The sequence below is a fragment of the Haliotis rubra genome, unplaced genomic scaffold, assembly GCF_003918875.1.
Source record: "Haliotis rubra isolate DU_JTF1 unplaced genomic scaffold, ASM391887v1 Scf328, whole genome shotgun sequence".
Classification (NCBI taxonomy): Eukaryota; Metazoa; Mollusca; class Gastropoda; order Lepetellida; family Haliotidae; genus Haliotis; species Haliotis rubra.
The window spans coordinates 539,828-563,768 of NW_025767000.1; the positions used below are offsets into that span (position 1 = coordinate 539,828).

General features: G+C 43.6%; 1 protein-coding gene across 1 annotated transcript in view; it reads left to right on the forward strand.

Annotated features, from left to right (window-relative positions):
* Window positions 1-23,941, forward strand: part of LOC124284010 (importin-13-like) — a 53,961-nt gene that overhangs the window by 24,796 nt on the left and 5,224 nt on the right. Inside the window, 9 exon segments of the mRNA XM_046720047.1 lie at window positions 1,261-1,408; window positions 2,047-2,228; window positions 3,477-3,587; window positions 16,277-16,423; window positions 16,878-16,958; window positions 17,231-17,368; window positions 18,813-18,915; window positions 19,306-19,358; window positions 19,774-19,840. Coding sequence (XP_046576003.1) covers window positions 1,261-1,408; window positions 2,047-2,228; window positions 3,477-3,587; window positions 16,277-16,423; window positions 16,878-16,958; window positions 17,231-17,368; window positions 18,813-18,915; window positions 19,306-19,358; window positions 19,774-19,840 — 1,030 coding nt within the window.

Genomic DNA, 23,941 nt, shown 5'->3' on the forward strand with positions numbered 1-23,941 from the left:
GTTATCACGTCAGAGATAAAATCTGGTATCATCGTCATGGCATACATAGATATCTAGTTGGATGGATGGGAAGCCTAATGGATAAATCATTGTCTTATCACAACTGGAATATGAGTTCACTATGATGTTTATATCTGCTGGACAACGCCATGATATTATTATATGGGTATTTATATAGCGCTATAGGCCATACCTCATGCATTCTCAAAGCATTCTTTGTTTTTCCCTCGATCATTGGATGTCAATCTCCATGGCACAACATATTACCAATCTCAACTCCCTGGGGAACATCCCACTCTTGCAGCCAATGTGGCTTTCACATCCTAATGTGGTACCCATTCACAGCTGGGTGGACTGGGATACCTGGTCACAGTACTTTGTCAAAGTGTTACTGTACGTTACTGTACCGCAACTAGGTGTGTGCACATATTCATGTGGCCACTATCTGGTCATTTACCAAGTGGTTCGTGGGTTCTTTTAAGTGCACAGGGTTGTGTACTATAGACTAGGGGTTGTGACAACACTGAAAGAGTCTGCACACAAAGTTGACTCCAAGGTTTTTACACCCGGTCACAAATGGGCTCGATCCCGGCACCTCAAACTAGCTGGATCACTAGACTTGCGCCTTAGCCAGCTCACCCCCATATTACTGGAATATGGACAACATGAAATATTTTGTAATGTTCTCTGAATTTTGGTGTCCAGTTATACTTCAACCTCACAAAAACAAAACCTGTTTTCAGTCTTTGTTGTCCCCCGCTGCAACGCGGAACGGGGGACTATGTATTCAGCGGCGTCTATATGTCCCGATTCTTGTTAACGCGATATCTCATGAACTGTTGTACCCAATGTCTTCAAATTTTGTGACAGTTTACATTGGGGTATTACACAGACACCAGATTATTTGGGTGACCTTGACCTATCTTCAAGGTCATCGCGACACTTTGACAGCTTTTTAAACGCGATATCTCATAAAACATTGCACCCAATGTTTTCAAGTATGTTGACTGCCTACATTGGGTGATTATGCAGACACCAGTCATTTCAGGCATCTTGTATGTGACCAACAAATAAAAAGTAGTAAATATAGATATTCCATTCTTTAGCGGCGGGGCACATTGCCATATCAGTGGCAAACACTTGTTTTAATAGAAGTTATGAACTTTCCTGTCTCTCATGACAGCGCCTGTCAATTCAGAAAGTATTGTATTTCATTTAATCTGCAAACTTTTGAATTAATTATGTTGATTTTTTTTTCAGACTCTAGAAGCTATGTTTTTCCTGTTTGGTTCTGTTGCTGAAAGTGTAGATTTAGAAGAAACTGTGTATTTACCGATGTTACTCGAGATGCTTCCCAGGGTGCCGTTCAACAACATCAAGTTGATATCGACAGCTCTCTACATGATAGGTAGGCAACCGAGAACCGGAATGAGGTTGGATCACTCACATTGAGGTTCTGTGCATATTTTTCACCGATGGCTCTCATTCACACAGATTTGTTAAGTAAACAGGTGTGTTGCAATGTTGTATTTAATATGATTCACTCACATATGATGTCAGCTATGGGTGATCAGAGCTCTTATATTGCAGACAGTACGGTATTGTACTGCTCCTCAGCATCCAGAGAACAGACTTTGTTCATCTTATCATTAACATCTTAAGGAGCTTCAGATCATCGTGACTCTTAATTCACTGTGTTATGCCCCTTTAATATGCCAGGATTCACTACCTGTGGGTTCCAATGATATATTTGTCTTAATCTGAATCCTTTGTCTGGCAGAACTACAGTAATGTTCTCTGTTTTTTTCTGTCTGAGCAAGATTTATGAAAAGCTTTACAAAGCCCATCAGTCAACCCCATGGATGTTTCAGGATAGAATTGGTCCTCAGAGCCATGTTTGTTCGAGGTGACTCAAAGAGTTGGCCTTTCTCGATGACTTAGGTGGCATCTTACCTGAATGAGTTAGATCATTTCCTTGGCCCATATGTTAAATAGTTGACTGCAAACAAACAAATGCTGACAAAGCCCTGTATGTTTCTGTTCCAGGCTCTTTCGGGGAGTGGATGAACTGCCACCCCGACAGCCTGGGGTGTGTCATCCCCCTCATCCTGCAGGGTCTCGGCAACAGTGAGGTTGCCACAGCGGCAACAATGGCACTCAAAGATGTCACGAGAGAAAACCTAGATCACATACATCCCTTCGCCCACAACATCCTGGTGGCAAGTCAGGTAGTTCATTCCAATATTTACACCTCAGTGCCTCAAAAGAATTACCTGTTGAGAAAAGTGTCTGTTTGGGTTCTTAATGCTATTTACCACGTCCGTGGTGTAGTGGTTAGAGCGTCTGCCCGGAGAGCGGAAGGTCGCAGGTTCGATCCCCGACTGCGTCATACCAAAAGATGTTAAAATATGGTACTTGTTGGTCCCTGTCTGGCGCTCGGCATTAATGGGTACAACAAGGACTGGTCAGCTCGGAGTCAGTATAATGTGTCTGAGTGGGGTATTCATGCTTCACTGCGGCATGGTATCTCAGTGGGCTAGCACTATAAAACAAGCTTAAGTCTGGGCTAGTACAAGCAGCAGCACATACACATACACACGCATGCACGTCGTCATATGAGCGAAATATTCTCAAGCACGACTTTAAACCCAATTTCACCCCACCTCTTAATGCTATTTCATATTTTTCCTTATCCTGACTCATGCTTTTTGCTTGTCTTCTTCTTCTTGCGAACACAGTGGAACACTTGTATCTCCCAATTGAAGCTCCCTTCAATGTAAAATCACTAATTAGTACTCACCAAGAGTTGCCTCCCTCCTAGCCATTTGCGCGGGAACAGGGGCGCCACCTCTTCCCACATGTATCACTCTCTCCTTCTTCGCCCAGTGAGCAGGATGTGAGAGCACCTGTGTCTCCCTACACATTATATCCTTTGTTTATTCTTAGTTATTTACCTCTTATAGACTACTATAGAGGTGTAGCTAGTATCCTTCAACAAAATGCATTGATATTTATTCGTGTTTCTACTGTTTATTCACAGGGACTCCGTGTTTGTTCAGATAGATTGCGTTGATGAGAATCTGCACTATTTGTAAATTACGTTTTTCTGCTGCTGATCCGCATTTAATATGCCCTAGTTGTACTACGCCATGCTCTACTGTTTCACGTTGCAATTATTGCATTAAATTATCCAAGTCTGCCTTTGATAAATATTTATTATGCGTCTTGAGACGCGCAGCAGATAGGTCACGTAAACGTATTTTAGCCATGGCTAATACACCAAAACCCTTACCCTGTCAACTGTTGTCGGACGACCCCCTCCCGTCTGGTGTTCCGCTAGAGTTACCCTTGGAGGAGAGGCGTGGGATGCAGTCCGCCACCTCCAAGAAGTGACCTGCATCCCCAGACATCCCGTCGTCGCAGCCTAAGACTAGGAGGGCTTCCACGTCGTCACAACGCACACTCCGCACCCCCAGGGCAACATCCTCGTCGAATCATCGAAGGCCAGCAGTACTTTCGCAGCCGAGATTGTTCCAGTTGCAGAGTTGGGCCTTTTTGATGATGAAGATCCGATCATCATTCCAGATGTACGGCGGAAGAAGCGGCCAGTGTCGGCAACTATAACTTCAGCGCAGATGACTACGCAGGCTGAGGCAGCTACACTGATGTCAGAGAATCGTCCGGAGGGTCCCGTCGCTACCACCGTAGAGAAGGCAGCAACTACTTCAGCGCAGACCGTCCCAGACGACCTTATGAACCACATCATGCAGATGATGGAAGATCGCTACGGTCTTCGGAGGCCTTCAGAGCCACGGGCGACCCAGCCCACCCCTTTACATTCGTGTAGGGCGACCCAGCCCGTTTGCACGTCTCAGCGTGGGGCGACCCAGCCCGCTAACGCACCTCCTCCTAGGGCGACCCAGCCCGTATCTAAGCCTCCGCGAAGGGCGACCCAGCCCGTCTGCACGAAGGACCCCGATCCTAAGCAGTCGCGGAAGGCTTCACGGAGGATGTCTGTATCACCTACATCGGACCTTGATGAGAGAGGACGTTCGCGAAGCAAGATCCTCTCATCCCATGATTCCGATTCAGACTATCAACCTTCAGGAAGGCCTTCACGAAGGTTTAGTGACTCCAAGTCATCCTCATCTAGAAGATCCTTAAGAGAGTCACCGAGAGCTTCGCAAAGCTATCAGCGTTCGCCAAGGAAGTCTCCACGAAGGTCACCTTATAGACGCCACTCGTCAGTACGTTCACCACATTATTCTACTCGCCGATCTTCTTATCGATCACCTTGTCGATCCAGACACAGTTCAGCTAGGACTCCATCTCAGTCACGTTCGGAGGAGCATCAACACATTATCTGTGACCCGATGTCTGAAGATGAAGAGGGTATCGTATTTTCCGACGCAGAAATAAGATATTGGATGGTGAAGAGCTTGGAACTTTCCTCCCCGTCTAAGAATGAGAACTCAGCCCTCACATACCTTATGAAGGAAGACGATGCTGACTCAATCACCTTACCTCCGATTGACCCGATAGCAGCAGTGCCAGCTAATCTGGATACAGCCTTTAGTAAAGGAATCACAGACACCACATGTGCCGCAATTCAACGCTAACAAGTTTGCAGGTCACAACATGGACCCTTTTTACAAGGCTCAAGAGATCGATGATAACTATAAGATGATCAGCGATGCCAAGTCCAAGAATTACAGAATTGATGACCGCAAGCTAGCCCAAATGGAAACCATATCTAGGAGGATGTTTTTGGTCTAAACAGATCTAGAACAGTTAACGAAACTCTCCTCACGAAGTTCAGAGACTCTACATCTGAGGATGATAGAATGATTTACTCAGCCCTCCTCATGCAGAAGAAGGACCAACAGTACCTTACGGATCACTTAACAGCATTAACCTGCAGCTACTACTATGGCTCGTCGTCAAGGTCTCCTCGCCACCTGTAATTGGGGTGATAACTTCACCGCACCACTCTACTCAGCCCCGTGGTCTTCACCGTCCATCTTCGATGTTAACATAGACAAAGTCTCTAAGGAAGTCTCTAAAGACTCAAGAGAGGTACTAATGATAAAGTCTATGGATACGCTAGAAAGCGTTATCAGACAAACTTCCCAGAGGTACTCAGGTAAATCGAAGTTCCCCGGTCTACAGAGAGCACGGGAAAGGAAGATGGCTAATGTAAGAGGAGCAAAAGAGTCTTTTCGCCGCCCATACGGCAATTACAGAGGAGCATCGGGAAGAGGCAGGTCATCCAGAGGCTCCCGCAATTATAAACGATGAAGGACAGGTTCGGAACGACTGGAGTCTTCCACCTCCAGCCGTTCCAGTACAACCATCACAAGTGGGTGGACACCTTCAACTGCACTGGGAAAACTGGGGATTCCTAGAGGATCCATATGTCTCCAACATCCTACAGCACGGATATCCCTCCGAGGTTCGACTTCCAGGCTCTACAACTACCAAAGTTCAGAGAAGCAGTATCAACACTCCTAACCAAGCAGGCCATAGAAGTACTGGAGCAAGTAAACATCGAACCAGGCTTCTACTCCCCAGTTTTCCTAGTGCACAAGAAAAATTCCAAGGAAAAGTTTCGTCTCATCTACAATATGAGCACGTTCAACAGATTCTTTCTAAGCAAACCGCCAGCGTTTCGCATGATACACTTACCACAACTACGGCATTTAATTCGTCCCAGAGACTACATGGCCAGCATAGATCTGCAAGACGCATATCTACACATCCCTATACATCCCGACTCCAGGAAATACCTTCGGTTTACACTAGACGGGCTCCATTACCAATGGAAAGTACTACCTTTCGGAATCTCATCGGCCCCCTGGTTATTCACAAGAGTGACGAAACCTATGGAGTCTCTTACCTACATCGTCAAGGACTACGCAGTGCATTCTACCTAGACGACGGGATACAAGTGGATCCAGATCCACAGCGTCTCAGACTACAGTTAAACTACATCATCAAGCTACTAACACAGCTAGGATGGTTAGTAAATCTACTCAAGTCGGACCTAGAACCTCACCAAGATCTGCAATTTCTAGGCATTCGATTTCTCCGCGGCGCAGAATCGTATATCGTCGTGCGGAGGACCGATGGATCAAGATCCAACAGATAATCCCTCAAGCCTTACTCTCTCCGCTACCACTACGACAATGGCAGAGTCTGTTGGGTCTACTCACGTCAGCTCAAGACATGACAGTCAGAAGCAGACTACAGTTACGTCCGTTACAGGTCCTCATCAACTCTCATCTCAATGACCCTCAACCATTCAGTCTACCGAATCACGTCAAACCTCACCTACTATGGTGGACCAAGAGATCGAATGTTTGCGATGGAATCTGTTTAATAGAGCCGGAATTGAACACACATCTCTATGTAGACGCGTCGCTCCAAGGTTGGGGAGCACACCTCGCCAACAGGACGGCATCAGGGTTATGGAGCCAACAAGAGAGCAAACTACACATAAACTTGCTAGAAATGCAAGCAGCAGTAAACGCCATACATCATTGGAGCAACTTACTAAAGAATGCCAAATTGATGCTTCATACAGACAATTCAACAGTGGCGTTTTATGTGAACAATGGGGCTCAACCAGGTCCCCGAACCTATTGACTCTATGTTTTCAATTGTTCCATCTAATAGACAATCTCAACATACATGTCAGAGCATGTCACATTCCAGGAGCAAAAAATGTAATAGCAGACGCTCGCTCTCGGCCACACCTACCATCGCCGACAGAATGGATGCTCCATACAGAGATATTCGCACAAATTATCAAGAAAATAGGAGCTCCACTAATAGACCTATTTGCCACTCGATTCAACAATCAGCTGACAACATTCGTATCACCAGTTCCAGACCCACTAGCATGGGCAGCGGACGACTAAGCATATCGTGGGAAGGACTCAGCGCGACGCGCCTCCGCGCCAGCGTTAATCCCACAGATGTTACAGAAAATCAAGCAAACTCGAGCCTCCAAATGATTTTGGTCGCCCTACTGGCCAGAGAGCGTGGTTTCCCACTCTTATTCAAGAAATCGGACAACCAATACTACAACTTCCAAAGCTTTCGAATCTACTAATACATCCTCACACCAAACAAGCATACGGGAAAGCCAGAAGCATTCCAACTTCGCGTATGGACTGTATTAAGGCGTGTCTAAACAAGAGAGGTTATTCAGCCAGGCGGTAAAAGCAGTCACGCTTGCCCTACGTAACTCCACTCGCAACTAGTACGATGACAAGTGGCACAGTTTTGAAAATTATGCTGCAAAGAAAGGATTTACAGCTAGATATGCTACACATCCACAAGTGGCTGACTACTTATGTTACCTACGTCAGACTAAACATCTAAAAGGCTCAACATTATCAAAATATCTCGCAGCTTTAAGCTCTGTCATAACTATGAGAACGGGTGTCAAGCTGACGAAAACACCATAGTTACTCGCCTTACTACGTGCATTCCGATTGGAGGATCAGAAACAGAGGTTTCGTGCTCCAGCATGGGATCTAAATGCCATGCTGGCATATGAGGCATATGAACCACTCGAATCAACATCATTCGAATTTCTGACACAGAAAACTTTGTTCCTGTTATCCCTAGCAACAGCAGCCAGGATGTCAGAGATTCACGCACTAGATTACGAGAGAACACGCTTTGATGACAATCATAACATCGTGCATATGGGACTACGCTGGGATTTTATCGCTAAAAAACAGTTGCCAGGTCAACCAGACAGATTATTCCATGTCCCAGCTCTCTCATCAATTCTCGGACCTCATGATACACTGGATCTATCATTATGCCCAGTCAGAGCACTGAAAATATATCTACGACGTTCCAATCCGAGGCGACATAAGCTCAGACGATTATTCATCCCTCTGTCGACAGCTACACAGACGGAAGTCTCACGTACAACTATCTCGATATGGATCAGGGCTGTCATACTACGTGCCTACAAGGCTGCAGGACTCGACCCTCCAAGAGCATCTAATCCACATGAAATTAGAGAGCTAGCTTCAACACTTGCTCTACACGGCAATTGCTCTTTGAATACCATCATGGAGGGCTGTTTCTGGAGATCCGATATGGTGTTTGCCAACCACTATCTGAGAGATATCACCACCGAGGACGTCTCAGGTATTCACCATTTCGGTCCCATGGTCCTCGCACAACAGTTGACAGTCCCTCGGAGAAGATAAGTCAATCTTACGAGATTTTTACTGCTTATTTCATAACAGTACTATATAGCTAATAACTCCATGAAGTTTATGCTATTGTATATATGTTAGCTTAAGTTAATCACGATCTTAAGCTCAGTATTATGTTGATTATATCACAATAATATCCTTAGCTAACAACTCTATGAAGTTTATGCTATTATATTATCAAGCTTAAGTCTATATTAGTCTTAAGCATAGTATTCATGTTGTAAATACGTCATTTATGTTTATCATAATATCTATATATTGTAGTAACCCATATATGGCAGCTGATAAGTTTAACAGCAGGAATTTATCAATTCAGTGCCTTTATGAAGTTCCCATAGGGGTTATTACAGTTATTACAGTTATCAAATCACTAATTATCTAAATCCAAAGTATTCTGTATTCCCACCTCCGTATCCATAGGATTCTACAAGCAAAAAGCATGAGTCAGGATAAGGAAAAATATGTAATTTTCTGAATAAAATTGATATTTTATACTTATCCTGACTCATGAGGTAAGCCCTCCCATCCTCCCCACATAACACTTTGGATTTCCCTGAAAATTCAAGTGTTGGGCTCGCTATATATAAGGAGAGAGTGATACATGTGGGAAGAGGTGGCGCCCCCGTTCCCGAGCAAATGGCTAGGAGGGAGGCAACTCTTGGTGAGTACTAATTAGTGATTTTACATTGAAGGGAGCTTCAATTGGGAGATACAAATGTTCCAGTGTGTTCGCAAGAAGAAGAAGACAAGCAAAAAGCATGAGTTAGGATAAGTATAAAATATCAATTTTATTCAGAAAATTACATATTTTTCCTTATCCTGACTCATGTTTATTTGCTTGTCTTCTTCTTCTGGCGAACCTAGTGGAACACTTGTATCTCCCAATTGAAGTTCCCTTCAATAAAAAATCACTCATTAGTACTGACCACGAGTTACCTCCCTTCCACAAGCGCGGGAACGAGGGCGCCACCTGAACCCATGTGCCTCACTCTCTCCTTCTTCGCCCAGTGAGCAAGGCGTGAGAGCACCTGTGTCTCCCTGCACACTATATCCTTTATTTATATTTAGTTTGTTACCTCTTATATTCATCTATAGAGGTGTAACTAGTATCATTATTCAACATGCATTGATAATTATTCGTGTTTCTGCTGCTTGATTCACGGTTCGCCGTGTTGCTCAGCAGTTTGCGTTAATAAAATCTGCACTGTTTGTAAATTACGTTACTCTGCTACCGATCCACATTTAAAATGCCCTAGTTGCATTACTCCATGTTCTATTGTTTCTCGTTGTAAATTATATATTAATTTACCAATTTCTGCCTTTGATAAATATTTATGTTCCGTTTTGAGGCGGAAGGCAGATAAATCTCGGAAACAATCTTCAGTCATGGCTAATAGATCGAGTCAGATATATCCTGAGTTACCTTCGGGGATAAGCGTGGGGCGCAGTCCGCTATATCTAGAAGCGACCTGCTTCCCAGGGCGTTCCTTCATCACAGTATAAAACTAGAAGAACTTCCCACGTCGTCTCAGCGTATGCTCCGAGCCCCAGGTCTACAGCCTCGTCAAAGGGAAATCCACGAAGACTAAAACAAAAAACTTTGCTTCTGATATTCAGAATTATGTTTATATGATGATGACATTTCGTTTATCATTTCAGATGTATGTCATAAGAAGTGACCAGTGCGGCTACCGTCACTTCAGCGCAGATCAACATGCAATCAGAGATGCCTACGCTGGCCGGAGATTATAACTGAGGGTCCGTCACTATCACAGAGAGGACACCCTCAGCGCCAGCGCAGACCATCCCAGGCGACCTGGTCAACCAAATCATGAGGCTGATGGAAGACCGTTACGGCTTACAGAGGCCTCAGAGCCACGAGCCCCAGAGCCCACCCCATACTAAGTCATACAGGGCCCCAGAGCCTGCCTTGACTTCGTAGAGAGCCCCTGAGCCCATAGGCGCCTCAGCGAAGGAAGGCAACCCTGCCGGGTGAGCTCTTTGAAGGTATCCCAGGCGCCTCCGAGGAAGGAGCTAGAGTCTGACCCTTTGCAAGAGGCTTCAGCGGAGAAGGAGTGCTTCGCCTAGCACGCACCTTGTCATGTACGAAGGGCGTTCGCAAAGCAAGCACTCATATGTCGGATCGGACACTGACTCCAGACATTGGCGCCAAGGCGAAGGCTAAGTGGTTCTACAGCGCCTAGAAGGCGTTGGCGCAGCCCTCAGCGTTCGAGAAGCCCAGAGCGTCGGGCGAAGCCATCACCGTTCTCGAAGCCCACAGTTTCCTTGAAGGATGTCTTCTCCAAGGTCTACATACACTAGCCAATCGTCAGTCCGTTCTCCTCAGTCCTCACATAGATCTTCTTACAGATCGAGGTCTCCGACTTATCACGACCATACGTCAGAGGAAGGCGATGGTATCATTAAGATCCGACTCTAGACGCCGCTAAGGAAGTCCCAGGCGCGCCTCAGCGAAGGAGCTACAGCCTCACCAGTTGAGAGGGACATCATCGCGGAGAAGGGGAGCGCCGAGCCCACACCCTGTAGAACACAGAGGTGGATTCGCGAAGCAAAAGCTCATATATTGATCGGACTCTGACTTCGATACTTTCGCGAAGGTCGCGAAGGCTAAGTGGCTCAAGTCTACTTCACCCAGAAGATCTAGAAGCGTTGCCGAGATCTTAGCGAAGTCCAGCGTTAAGCCGAGGAAGTCTCCTCCAAGGTCTCCATATACTAGCCACTTTCGTCATATATAGCCACTCGTCAGTCCGTTCAAGACATCACATGAGTTGTTTATCAACTGTAAGCCATATGCCGTCTACAAGCCTACGCGAAGACAATTGCACAGGCTATTTACAACACACAAGCGTCGCTGTATTAATTTATCAGCGGACGAAGAGCCTAATTAGGGATCTTCAAGCCGACTACCTACTACTACGATCACGATTATCTACATGCGTGACCATTACGCAGATCTGCAGACAATTCAAAACGAAATTGAACAGCAGTCTTGTTACGGCGAGTAAAACTCATAATCGTCAACGATTTCCTCAGAAGTAATATGTACAACAAGTTCAGCTTTAACAGTCTACAAGCTGACAACTTGCAAGGTTATTGAACCTTATATAAGGAAGTCGGAATTATCTTCAAGACTGAAGTTACTTTCACGACAGCCTGGAAAATAACTTATCCAGCATTAATATTACAGAGCGAGGTATTTCGCGCCGGAGGTTTCAGCGTTTACCATCAACCCTCGAAAACGCGTGGTCACTCGGGTAACCGGGGAAGTTTACGGTGAAGACCGACGATTGTTCTAATATCAGCGGCGGCACTATATTATACAAGGTTCCTTTCCTGATACACCGGTGGCGTCACAGCAGCGGGTACTCTACAGAATCAAAATGCCTTGTTCTGATTGGACAGAGATGGACAGCCCTACGCAGAGGTCGATCATAGTTCACAGTTCAACACATAGGTTGCAAGTGACAACAATATATCAGTGAGCGAGCAAGCCTCCTTACAGTCCAGCTAATCTAAACCTTCATGATTGGGCTGCCTTCTTGAGGTTAGAGACCTCCCTGTCAAGTAAGGGCGAGGACACGGCAGTCAGGCGATTTTTTACATAAGTTCAGCGATGGCAGTCACCCTGGTTATGCATCTACATCGTCAAGCACCATGCAGCGAATTTACCTCGACGGACGGGATACAAATGGATCCAAATCCATAGCGTCTCAGACTACACTTGAATTCATCATCAAGCTACTAACACAACTAGATGGTTAGTAAACCTACTTAAGTTGGACCTAGAACCTTCGCAAGATCTGCTATTCTAGGTTTTTGATTTGTAACGGCGCAGAATCTTATAATTGTACCGGAGGACCATGGATCAAGATCCAACAGTCATTTCCACAAGCCTTACTATCTCCGCTACCACTACGACAGTGACAGAGTCTGTTGGGGTTACGCACTTCAGCTCAGCTCAAGACATGACAGACAGAGGCAGACTACAATTACATCCGTTACAAGTCATCAACAATTCGCATCTAGACGAATCTCTACCGTTCAATCATCGGTTCAGGTCAAACCTCATCTACTATGATGCACCAAGAGATCGAATGTTTGAATAGAAGGCGTCTCGTTAATAGAGCTGGAATCGATAACACTTCTCTCGTAGATGTGTCACTATAAGGTTGGGGAGCCCATCTTGCCAACAGGGCGGCATCAGGGCTATGAGCAATCAAGAGAGCAATTACACATAAATCTGCTAGAGATGCAAGCAGTAATAAACGCCTTAATACACTGGAGCAACTTACTACAGTATACCCAGTGGATGATTCACACAGTCAATTCGACAGTGGCGTTTTATGTGAACAAACTAAGCTCAACCAGGTCCCCGAACATATCGACTCTGTTTTCAATTGTTCGATTTAATCAACAATCTCAACATACATGTCAGAGCATATCACATTCCAGGAGCAAAGAATGTGATAGCAGACGCTCTCTCTCGGCCACACATACCATCGCCGACAGAATGAATGCTCCATACAGAGATATTCACTCAAATTATCAAGGAAATAGGAACTACACTAATAGACCTATTTACCATTCGATTCAACAAACAACTGACAACATTCGTATCGCCAGTTCCAGACCCACTAGCATTGGCAACAGACGCACTAAGCATATCGTGGGAAGGTCTCAGCGCGTGCGCTTTTCCGCCACCAGCGTTAATCTCACAAGTTTACTCTAAATCAGTCTAAAGCAGAGCCTCCATCTGATTTTGGTCACGGCCTACTGACCAGCGAGGAAGTGGTTTCCAACTCTTATTCAAGAAATCGGACAACCAATACTACACCTTACAGAGTGCTCGAATCTGTTAATACATCCGCACACCAAACAAGCGCACGGAAAGCCAGATATATTCCAACTTCCACGTATGGATTGTATCAAGGCGTGTCTGAATAACAAGTTTTTCAGCCAGGCGGCAAAGCAGTCTAACTTGCCCTCGCGTAACTCAACTGGCAACTTATACGATGACAAATGGCACAGTGTTGTCAATTATGCTGCAAAGGAAGGATTTACAGCTAGATATGCTACTCATCCTCAAGTGGCGGACTACTTATGTTATCTACGTCAGACTAAGATTTTATAAGGCTCAACTTGTCCACCTATCTTGCAGCAATAGCTCTATCATAACTGAGAACGGGCGTCAAGTTCTAACCCAGTTACTCGCCTTGCTCACGAGCTTTCGATTGGAGGATTAAAGCGGAAGTTTCAGCTCCAACTTGGGATCTGAATATAGTGCTCCAACACCTCACAAGTGAGGTTTATGAACACGCTTTGATGATATACTTGGACCCCATGATACGATGAATCTATCACGATGGCCAGTAAGAGCACTGAAAATATATCTCCACCGAGCCAAACAGGAGGGAAAAATGCAAGAGATTATTTCCTCTATCAAGCTACATGAGCGGAAGTCTCGCGTACTATCTCCTTTTGGATCAGAACTGTCATACTACGTGCCTACAAGACTGCAGGATCGACCCTCCATGAGCTTCTAATCCTCATGATATTAGAGAGCTAACATATACAATGCTATTGAAATATGGAGGGTTATTTCTGGAGATCCGATATGGTGTTTGCCAACCACTATCTGAGAGATATCACCACCGAGGACGTCTCAGGTAGCCACCAATTCGGTCCCATGGTCCTCGCACAACAGTTGACAGTTCCTCGGAGAAGATAAGTCAATCTTACAGATTTTTACTTATCTTATAACAGTACTAAATAGCTACATGCTATATATATTTTGCTTAAGTTCTTTTATTATCTTAAGCTCAGTACTATGGTTATTATATCATACAATATATAAGCTAACAACTCTACGGAGTTTGTTATTATATATTTAGCTTAAGTTAATCATATCTTAAGCTCAGTACTATGGTTACATTATAAATGTATTAGCTAACAAACTCTACAGAGTTTGTTTTTGCTATTATATATGTAGCTTAAGTTCATTATATCTTAAACACAGTACTATACTCATATCATAAAAATATATTAGCTAACAAACTCTACGGAGTTTTTTGCTATTATATATGTAGCTTAAGTTTCATCATATCTTAAGCATTATGGTTACATTATAACATGTATTAGCTAACAAACTCTACGGAGTTTTTGCTATTATATATGTAGCTTAAGTTTATTCATATCTTAAAGCTCAGTACCGTGTTTATATCATATAAGTATATTAGCTAACAAACTCTAAAGAGTTTTACTATCATATACTTAGCTTAAGTTTCATCATATTTTAAGCATTATGGTTACATTATAAAATGTAATAGCTAACAAACTCTCGGAGTTGTTTTGGCTATTTAGGTTGCTTAAGTTAATTATATCTTAAGCACAGTTCTATAATCATACTATATATATGCCTACAACTCTTAGGAGTTCTACTATTATATATATGTTCAGCTTAAGTTTCAATCCTTAAGCTCAGTCATATGTTCATTTCATAACATGTATTAGTTAACAAACTCTCAGTAGTTGGTTACTATTATACAGCTTAAAGTATCATTATACCTTAAGCACAATTCTGTTATAACTTACATATATGCATATTGTAAGCTTACTACTTTGGTTCTATAAAAGTATTCATTATAAACTATCAACAGTTTATACTATCACATTAATAGCTTTAGCTTAATTAATGTTCTATATACTTTATTATATTCAGTAAATTGTAATAACCCTTCTATGGCAACTGATAAGTTAACAGCAGGAATTCAGTTCAGTGCCTTCATGAAGTTCCCTTAGGGTTATTACAATTATCTCAGTTCAAATCACTAATTAGTAAAATCCAAAGTATATATAATCCCACCTCCTATTCCGTAGGATTCTACAAACAAATAAACATGAGTCAGGATAAGGAAAAATATGAAATTTTTAGAGTAAAATTAATATTTTTATACTTATCCTGACTCATGAATAACTCCCTCCGTCCTCCCCACTTAACACTTTGGATTTCCCTGGAAATTCAGGTGTTGGAGCTCAGTATATGAGGAGAGAGTGAGGCACATGGGTTCAGGTGAAAGCCCTCGTTCAGCTTGTGGAATGGGGAGGTAACTTCGTGGTCAGTACTAATGAGTGATTTTTTATTGAAGGGAACTTCAATTGGGAGATACAAGTGTTCCACTAGGTTAGCCAGAAGAAGAAGACAAGCAAATAAACATGAGTCAGGATAAGTATAAAAATATTAATTTTACTCTAAAAATTTCAGTCTTTAAAGAACTGAGTCTGAACCAGACAGTTGAGTCCTGATACTGCGAGCAATGATGCTCAACATCAGGGCTGGGTATTGCAGAGAATTTTCATACTGCGATATATTGCAATGCGAAAGCATATATTGCGATATGTATTGCAATATAGTGCAAGAAGAATTAAAAAAAACAAACTACTTATAATCGCGTTAAAGCTTGATTTTTAGAGCAAAAACACACACACAAAATATGCTTGATTAAGCTTTAACACCAACCTTTAATCATGACAAAATAGAAATGTAAATAATATTTGGCACAAATGAAACAAGGAAATACCTGAAGATTTCCGAGTGTTGCGAAGTTTTCCGAATGCAGATTAAAATACCGGTTTTTGATCAGCGTATCGCAATACGTATCGTTTTCATGTCTGAACCGGTAAATACCGGTAAACCGGTAAACCGGTTATGCTGCGCAGCCCTACTCAACATCAGGGTACATTGAGACCCAACAACCAATCATCACGCCTGACTGTTCAATCTGTTTGGTAGTCTCTTATGAGAATGAACCAGCGTGTTTTCTGGTCAAGGCTCCATTGCAGGCTGCCATCATATTGCCTCAATATAACTTTACCACCTCTTTCACTATAGTCTTATGGTGATGGTATGTGTGTGTGACTTTAGATGAAGACAAACTGCTGTCGTTTTAGTTGAATATTCTGAATTATTATACACTTTTTTTTGCACAACTGGAACCACAACTGTCCTATTGCAGCAGCCGACTGCCGTTACCAAGGCCAACCTGATTCTGAAAGTGAACCTGTTGAGCTGGTTGTTTGCCTCCCTGGACACAGAGCGAGACCATGATGGAGAAGACAGCTCGCCTGAGAAACAAAAACCCAATGCAGACCAACCTAAACCTGTAAGGCCTTTTGATTTCATTGCATAATTTATGGATGTAGTTTCTAAATTCATAGCTGCAGTATTCAAGAGAAAAAGAAACAGTATAAGGAGGAGGGGTATTTTGAATACTAAAGTAAAATGATATGTGTTTAGTGGAGAGAATATGTTTCTTCAAGTAAAAATAGCAGGAGCAGTGGAATAATCTGGGTGTTAAAGTGTTAGCTTGCACAGCTTGGATTCCCAACACTCTCTGGTGTCCCCCCTGCTTTGTCATTGTTTGAATATTGGTTCAAGCAATGTAAAACCAAACTCACTATGTTCTTCAGTGTTGCAGCTGTCAGAAGGGCTTGTCCTTGACATCATTTGGTAGGCAGTGATTGGTTATATGAGAATCTCAACCATAATCAGATCTGGTGCACCATTTGTTTGTAAATTGTTTTCATCTCTTTTTTTCTCTCTTCTTCTATTTTTAGGTTTATGTCATCTTGCAGCAAGTGCTTCCAATGATCAAAGTCATGGTGTCAAAATGGTTGGTTGATCCTGCAATCGTAGAGGTATGATTATTGAAATATTTTATAATTCCAGTCTGAAATTTACCTTCACTACACAGTTCATTGTTGGTGATACATTATAAATCAACAACACTTCCAGGATTCTAAAGCACTGATTTCCTTGAAATGTGTTCAATATGCTGTATATACTAGTCAGCAAAAGTTAAGGAAGGTTTTGTTATTTCCTATGACTATAGTCAATCAGGCATGAGAGATTAACTATAGCCAAATAAAATAGTTGGGTGTTCTTTAGCTTCTGCTGTTGATTACTGTAGGCAGTGTGTGAGCTGTTCAAGAAGGCCCTGCGCACTCTCATGGAGGACTTCTCACCCATGTCTCAGGATGTTGCCCAGATGACCATTGAGATGTACCAGGCTGTGCCCCATCCCTCTCTCTTGGATCTTGTCAGACAGGTATGTGCATACTCAGCTGTTGTCACATAGGAAAACATGACACACACACCACACCCCTGACAGATATGGATGCACACCCCTGACAGATATGGACACACACCCCTGACATATATGGACATACATCTCACCCTTGACAGATATGGACATACACCTCCCACCTGACAGATATGGATATACATCTACCCCTGACAGATATGGGTACACCCCTGACAGATATGGACACACTCACACACACCCTGACAGATGTGGACACACACACACCTGACAGATGTGGACACACACACACCCTGACAGATATCGACACACACCCCTGACAGATATGGACACTCACACACACCCTGACAGATATGGACACACACACACACACACCCTGACAGATGTGGACACACTCACACACACCCTGACAGATGTGGACACACACACACACACCCTGACAGATGTGGACACACACACACCCTGACAGATGTGGAGACACACACACACACCCACCCTGACAGGTGTGGACACACTCACACACCCTGACAGATGTGGACACACACACACACCCTGACAGATATGGACACACACACACACACACACTGACAGATGTGGACACACACACACACCCTGACAGATGTGGACACACACACACATACACCCTGACAGATGTGGACACACACACACACCCTGACAGATGTGGACACACACACACACACACACCCTGACAGATGTGGACACACACACCCTGACAGATGTGGACACACACACACACCCTGACAGATGTGGACACACACACACACACCCTGACAGATGTGGAGACACACACACACACCCTGACAGATGTGGACACACACACACACACACTGACAGATGTGGACACACACACACACACACACTGACAGATGTGGACACACACACACATCACACACACCCTGACAGATGTGGACACACACACACATACACCCTGACAGATGTGGACACACACACACACACCCTGACAGATGTGGACACACACACACACACCCTGACAGATGTGGACACACACACCCTGACAGATGTGGACACACTGACAGATGTGGACACACACCACACACTGACAGATGTGGACACACACCCTGACAGATGTGGACACACACACAGACCCTGACAGATGTGGACACACACACACACACACACACACACACCCTGACAGATGTGGACACACACACACACACTGACAGATATGGACACACACCCCTGTCAGATATGGACACACACACACACACTGACAGATATGGACACACACCCCTGACAGATGTGGACACACATACACCACTGACAGATGTGGACACACACACTGACAGATGTGGACACACTCACACACACCCTGACAGATGTGGACACTCACACACACCCCTGACAGATATGGGCACTCACTATGCTCCTTCCCTACTTCTCTCACTTAATGATCCTCGTTGTGATCCAGATGATCCTGCTGTTTGGGACGGACCGCAACTTCCTACAGTTCACCAAGGTGCTGCTGAGCACCATCATCAATAAGACACTGCTCATGTACCAGGATGTGCAGGGTAGGTATACTCCAGTCCAGTTACCTCCCTTAGACACTTCATTGGTAGCATGCTGGCTGGAGTGTGGTGTGACTCATCCAGAGGTCCAGTAGTCAAGTGGAGACAACTGCAGGGAGTTTCATCTCTCTCCTGCCAGCATCTATAGATCGGGATCAGTGGATTATGGGACAGATTACCTTAACTTGTTGGGAACAGTTGTCAATATTTTAGTAAATTGTAAACTACAAGGAATATCTGCCGTTGTGGTTTTAAAATTTGATGTACAAGAATATATACATTTCTTTGGAGAAAATCTGAAACCCTCACATGACAAAAAAATGTGTACAAATAAAAGTTCTGTCATGAGATTTTATAAAATATTGCTTTGTATATTAACTTCTTTTGTTTCAGTACTGAGGGCAAATTCTGATGTGATAGAAAACTTTATGACATTACTGTCTCAGGTCAGTAAAATCAAAGATTTCGTCATAGTACCCACAAAAAAAGAGAGAAAGTGATAAAAAAAATATATTTATTTGAACCAAAAAAAAAAAAGATTTCCCCACTCATTTAAGTTAGAGGCAGAATGGTGCTGCTCAGCTGCCGGACTTATGTTGAGAAATGTGTTAAGGGAATACAACCAGAGTTTGCTGGTACTCAGTATATGTACTGTGTCTGAGTGGAATCCCTCAGTAGACTAGAATTATTTAACAAGCAACCTTAAGTAAAAATAGCAAATATTACAATCTACTGATTATAACTGATCACTCAGATAAGTTATTAGTCCATGCATATATGATGCCAGGTGTTGAGGTACATGCTGTAAGATGAGCAGGGTTACCTGTAAATGGTCTTGTAATGTGCATTTGGATTATACAGGTGATGAAGAAGACTCAGCACTTGATGACAGATGGTAGCTGTAACCTGTCAGGTCTATTCCATGCAGGTGGGTGATAAGTTCACTATATACTACCCATTAAAAGTTTAGACTCACTTAAAGCACTGGCTGTATGTTATGTGTATATATATCCTGAACATCACTGAAAACGCACCACCTGTATTAGTTTGGATTTCCAAGAGCATAAATGAGCAATCGGTGTAAATTTTACATACTTTTGTAGTCCAATGATTGGTAAAGAAAAGAAACAAGAACCAATCCTGCAAAACAGTGAAGTTTTAATTCAGCTGACCATGAAAGAAAGATGGAGTCAAATGGGAAAGTCAGTAATGTGTATGACCACCGTTAGCAGCAGCACAAGCTGTGCAACGCCTCCTTATTGAACTGATAAGTCTCTGAATAATGTTTTGAGGCAATGCATTCCACTCTTGTTGCAAGGCATTATCAGGTTCCCCAAGGTTGTTGATCTGTGGGCGACGTGAGAGGCGTTGGCCGATGTAATCCTACAACTTTTCAATGGGAGACAAATCTGGTGACAATGCAGGCCATGGAAGTAGAGGAATGTTGTTGTTTGCCAGAAACTGTGTTGCAACACGTGCAGTGTGCGCTCGAGCATTGTCCTGCTGTAATGTGTGTAGATCTTGATGTTGGTTAAAGAAGGGGAACGACATTTTAGGGCATTAGTAGTAAAGGGCATTCACTCTGCCTGGACAAACTACCAGAGCAGTTTTGTGATAACTGATCCCTCCCAACACCATAATGCTTCCTCCACCCCACAGATCTGTTTGCACAATACAGTCCAGATGGTAACGTTCTCCCCGTCGACGCCATACCCGTAGACGCCCGTCAGCATTTCGCAAGTGAAAACGTGACTCGTCAGAGAACACAACACCATGCCAACGTCGTAACAACCACGTCAGGATGGGTCCAACATAAGGGTGTCGACACCGTAATCCTGCCGCACGGAGATGGCGTCGGACGGTGGAAGCACTGATCAAACCACATCGGCAGTGGACAGCATTGGCGGTTCTGGCAGACGGCAACGTACAATCCCGAATATGGCGCGCCGAACAATGTCTCGATCTTGGCGAGGGGTGGTAACACGTGCCTGGCCAGGACGTTGGCGGTCCCTGGTGGTTCTTGTTTGTTGGTACCTGTTGGCAAGTCTTATGCTGGTGGAATGATGGCAACCAAATCGTCTGGCAATCATCCTGCTGGATGTGCCAACCTGCAACATGCCCAATGCTTGTTCTCGTTCCTCTGTTAACAATCTTGGCATTGCAAAATAAACTTTACTTGCGGAGGTACAGCTAAAATGAGAATGCAATTTGTGCTTTTCGTGTGTGTTGTGCATGTATTTTGTTGTTGTCATGTGATGTGTTCCATGATGTGTTCGGCCAATCTATTCTTTACTGTACAGCATTTTTTGTCTTTTATGTTATTAACAACATTTCCAACATTCATTTTCACTCTCAAAATAATCCTATTACCATATTTCAAAATTTACAGGTGGTGCATTTTCAATGATGTTCAGTATATATGGTTACATCGAAGATGAATTTTTCAACTAACTTGAGGGAACCCACTGCAAAACTTTTGCAGATGAATTGCATGAGGATCATGCAGCAAATTGCTGACAAGCATGTGCAGATATCGTGCATGTGAACAGCTGCGTTTTGGTGTAAAGTTTTGTTAAGAATTTGCTAATTCTCACTGAGTTTAATCATTTCAACGTTACAAATTTGTTTGACAATACATCAGTTCATGTGTAAACAGTACCTTTAAACAGTATGGAATATTTTGAGGAATCTACTTTAGAACAGTTGACTGAAGTAAGTGGCTACATTTAGTCTAGTGAGTCTAAACTTTTCATGGGTAGTATATATCATCTAAAACTTGCTCCTACAGGAGATATCACGTGGGTCAGTTCAAGGGGGAACCTTGGACATATCACTACAGGAAATTCATTCACAATGCTATGCAGACAATTATGACATCATTCTTTACCATGACATCACAATCCAATGACATCACTAATCTCTCTGCCTCTGAACCTGGGCCTAGATTTTCGAAGCTCTCTTAGCACTAAGATAGTCATTAACATTAACTTCTAGGCCCTGGTTAGATGTAATCTTTATGTCGAGGACATTTACATATTGAAAAAAGTTATAAGGATGATAATCTCACCAGAATGACTCAAATACATCAATGCCTGTCGATAAATGTTTATTTTTCCTTATCCTGATTCATGATCTTTTGCTTATCTCCCTCTTCTATGCGAATGGTAGTGGAACACTTGAATCCCTTGTAGTTCCCTAAAGCGGACGTAAAAGTACACTCACCCACGAGTTACCTCCCTTTTCCCCCGCAAACAGTCATGTGACCTGCCTTACTTGTCACTCTCTCCCTTTTCGCCCAAGCGGAGGGTTGGGCGAGCACTGGGAGTCCGGTATACGGCATTATATCCTTTTTATTTAGATCCTATTTGTTGAAATTACGCTGTGTATGGTATTTGGCTATAACTAGTTTGCATTATATGTAAAAAAATTGAAGAAATTATTTGTATTTGTTGACATATTTCATCGTAATGTAACTTGTTTACGTGTCATGAAATCTTGCAGTGTTTGCAGGTACCGGCTATCAGTGGCTGATCCTCACCCCAAATGCCCATCATGCATTAAGCCATGTTCTTCCACCTTGCGTTGTACATATGGCATTGGTTTATCAAATTTGATGAGGAAGCGAAGGCACGACGGAACCTCACTTCAGCTGGCAACGTTCGAGATACTGAAGGCCTGCGCGAACCTGATACACCTCATAGAACTACATCCGAAGTCAACGTTGGCGAACGGTTACCTTCGAGAAGGTCATCACACTCAGACGACTCCGTCATCATGGAGGAAGATGGAAGGTTCGCGAAGGCCACTAACTCTTCGAGATCTACGTCAGCGAAACCTTCAACGTTCGAGAACGCCTAAGGAACCATCTTTGAGATCCACCCACTCCAGATCGAGATCCCACAGCTCTCACAGACGTTCGCGAAGGCCAGGTTCGCGAGAGAGAAGTCCACGAAGGTAAGGTTCGCGAGACAGAAGCTCACGAAGGGACAAGTCACGAGGAGACGTTCGCGAAGGGATGGATCACGAGACAGATGTTCGAGAAGGGATGGCTCACGAGATAGAGGTTCGTGAATGCAAGGTTCGCAGAAGGAGGGTTTGCGAAGGCATAGCTCTACAGACCAGAAACTGTCTGATGAACAGGGTGACTATGTCTTCCCAGTTTCGGAGATTACAGCTTGGATAGCTAATGGACTGAATTTCCAACCTTCCAACCTACGCATGGCTTTTGAGAAAGCTACTAAATCTCAGCATCAACATCTGCCATCCTTTAATGCGAAGAAATTCCCGTTACATCATATGGACCCCTTTATGAGAGCGCCGGACTTAGATGAGAATATGAAATTAGTCAACGACTCTCGGAACAAGATATACAAGGTGGAGGATAAGAAGTTGGCCCTACTTGATACAGCGACGAGAAGATCCTTCTTTGGATTAGCGAGGTCCAGAGCTATCAATGAGGCATTGATTAACAAGTTCCAGAAACCTAGTTCGGAAGAAGATAGAATGATACTATCTGCTCTGCTCACCCAGAAGAAGGACCAATACTTTATATCGGATCATTTGGCTTCAGCGTCGGCAGGTATCAGTTTCATGAGGAGACAGGGTCTACTGGCATCTTGTTCCTGGAGTGACAGATTTACACAACCGCTACTTACAGCTCCATGGGCGGCGCCGACTATCTTCGGAGGCGAGATAGATGAAGCAGCTAAGGAAGCTACTCATGATACAAAGGAAGTCATGATGATCAAGTCTATAGATACTCTAGCCAACGTCATTCGTCATACTTCACAGAAGTATAACAGCAAGTCGAAATATTCCGGTATCCTGAAGTGAAGGAGAAAAAATACTCCAGCTTCAGAGGCAGAAAAGGATCTTTTCATCGCCCATCCGGAAACTACAGAGGGAACTCAGGGAGAGGATGCACTCCAAGAGGATCCAGAGGAGCTAGACGCTGAAATTGGGGTGCGGCTAGTGGCTGCAAGAGTTGTATGCTCCCCAGGGAGTTGAGATTGATAATAAGATGTGCCGT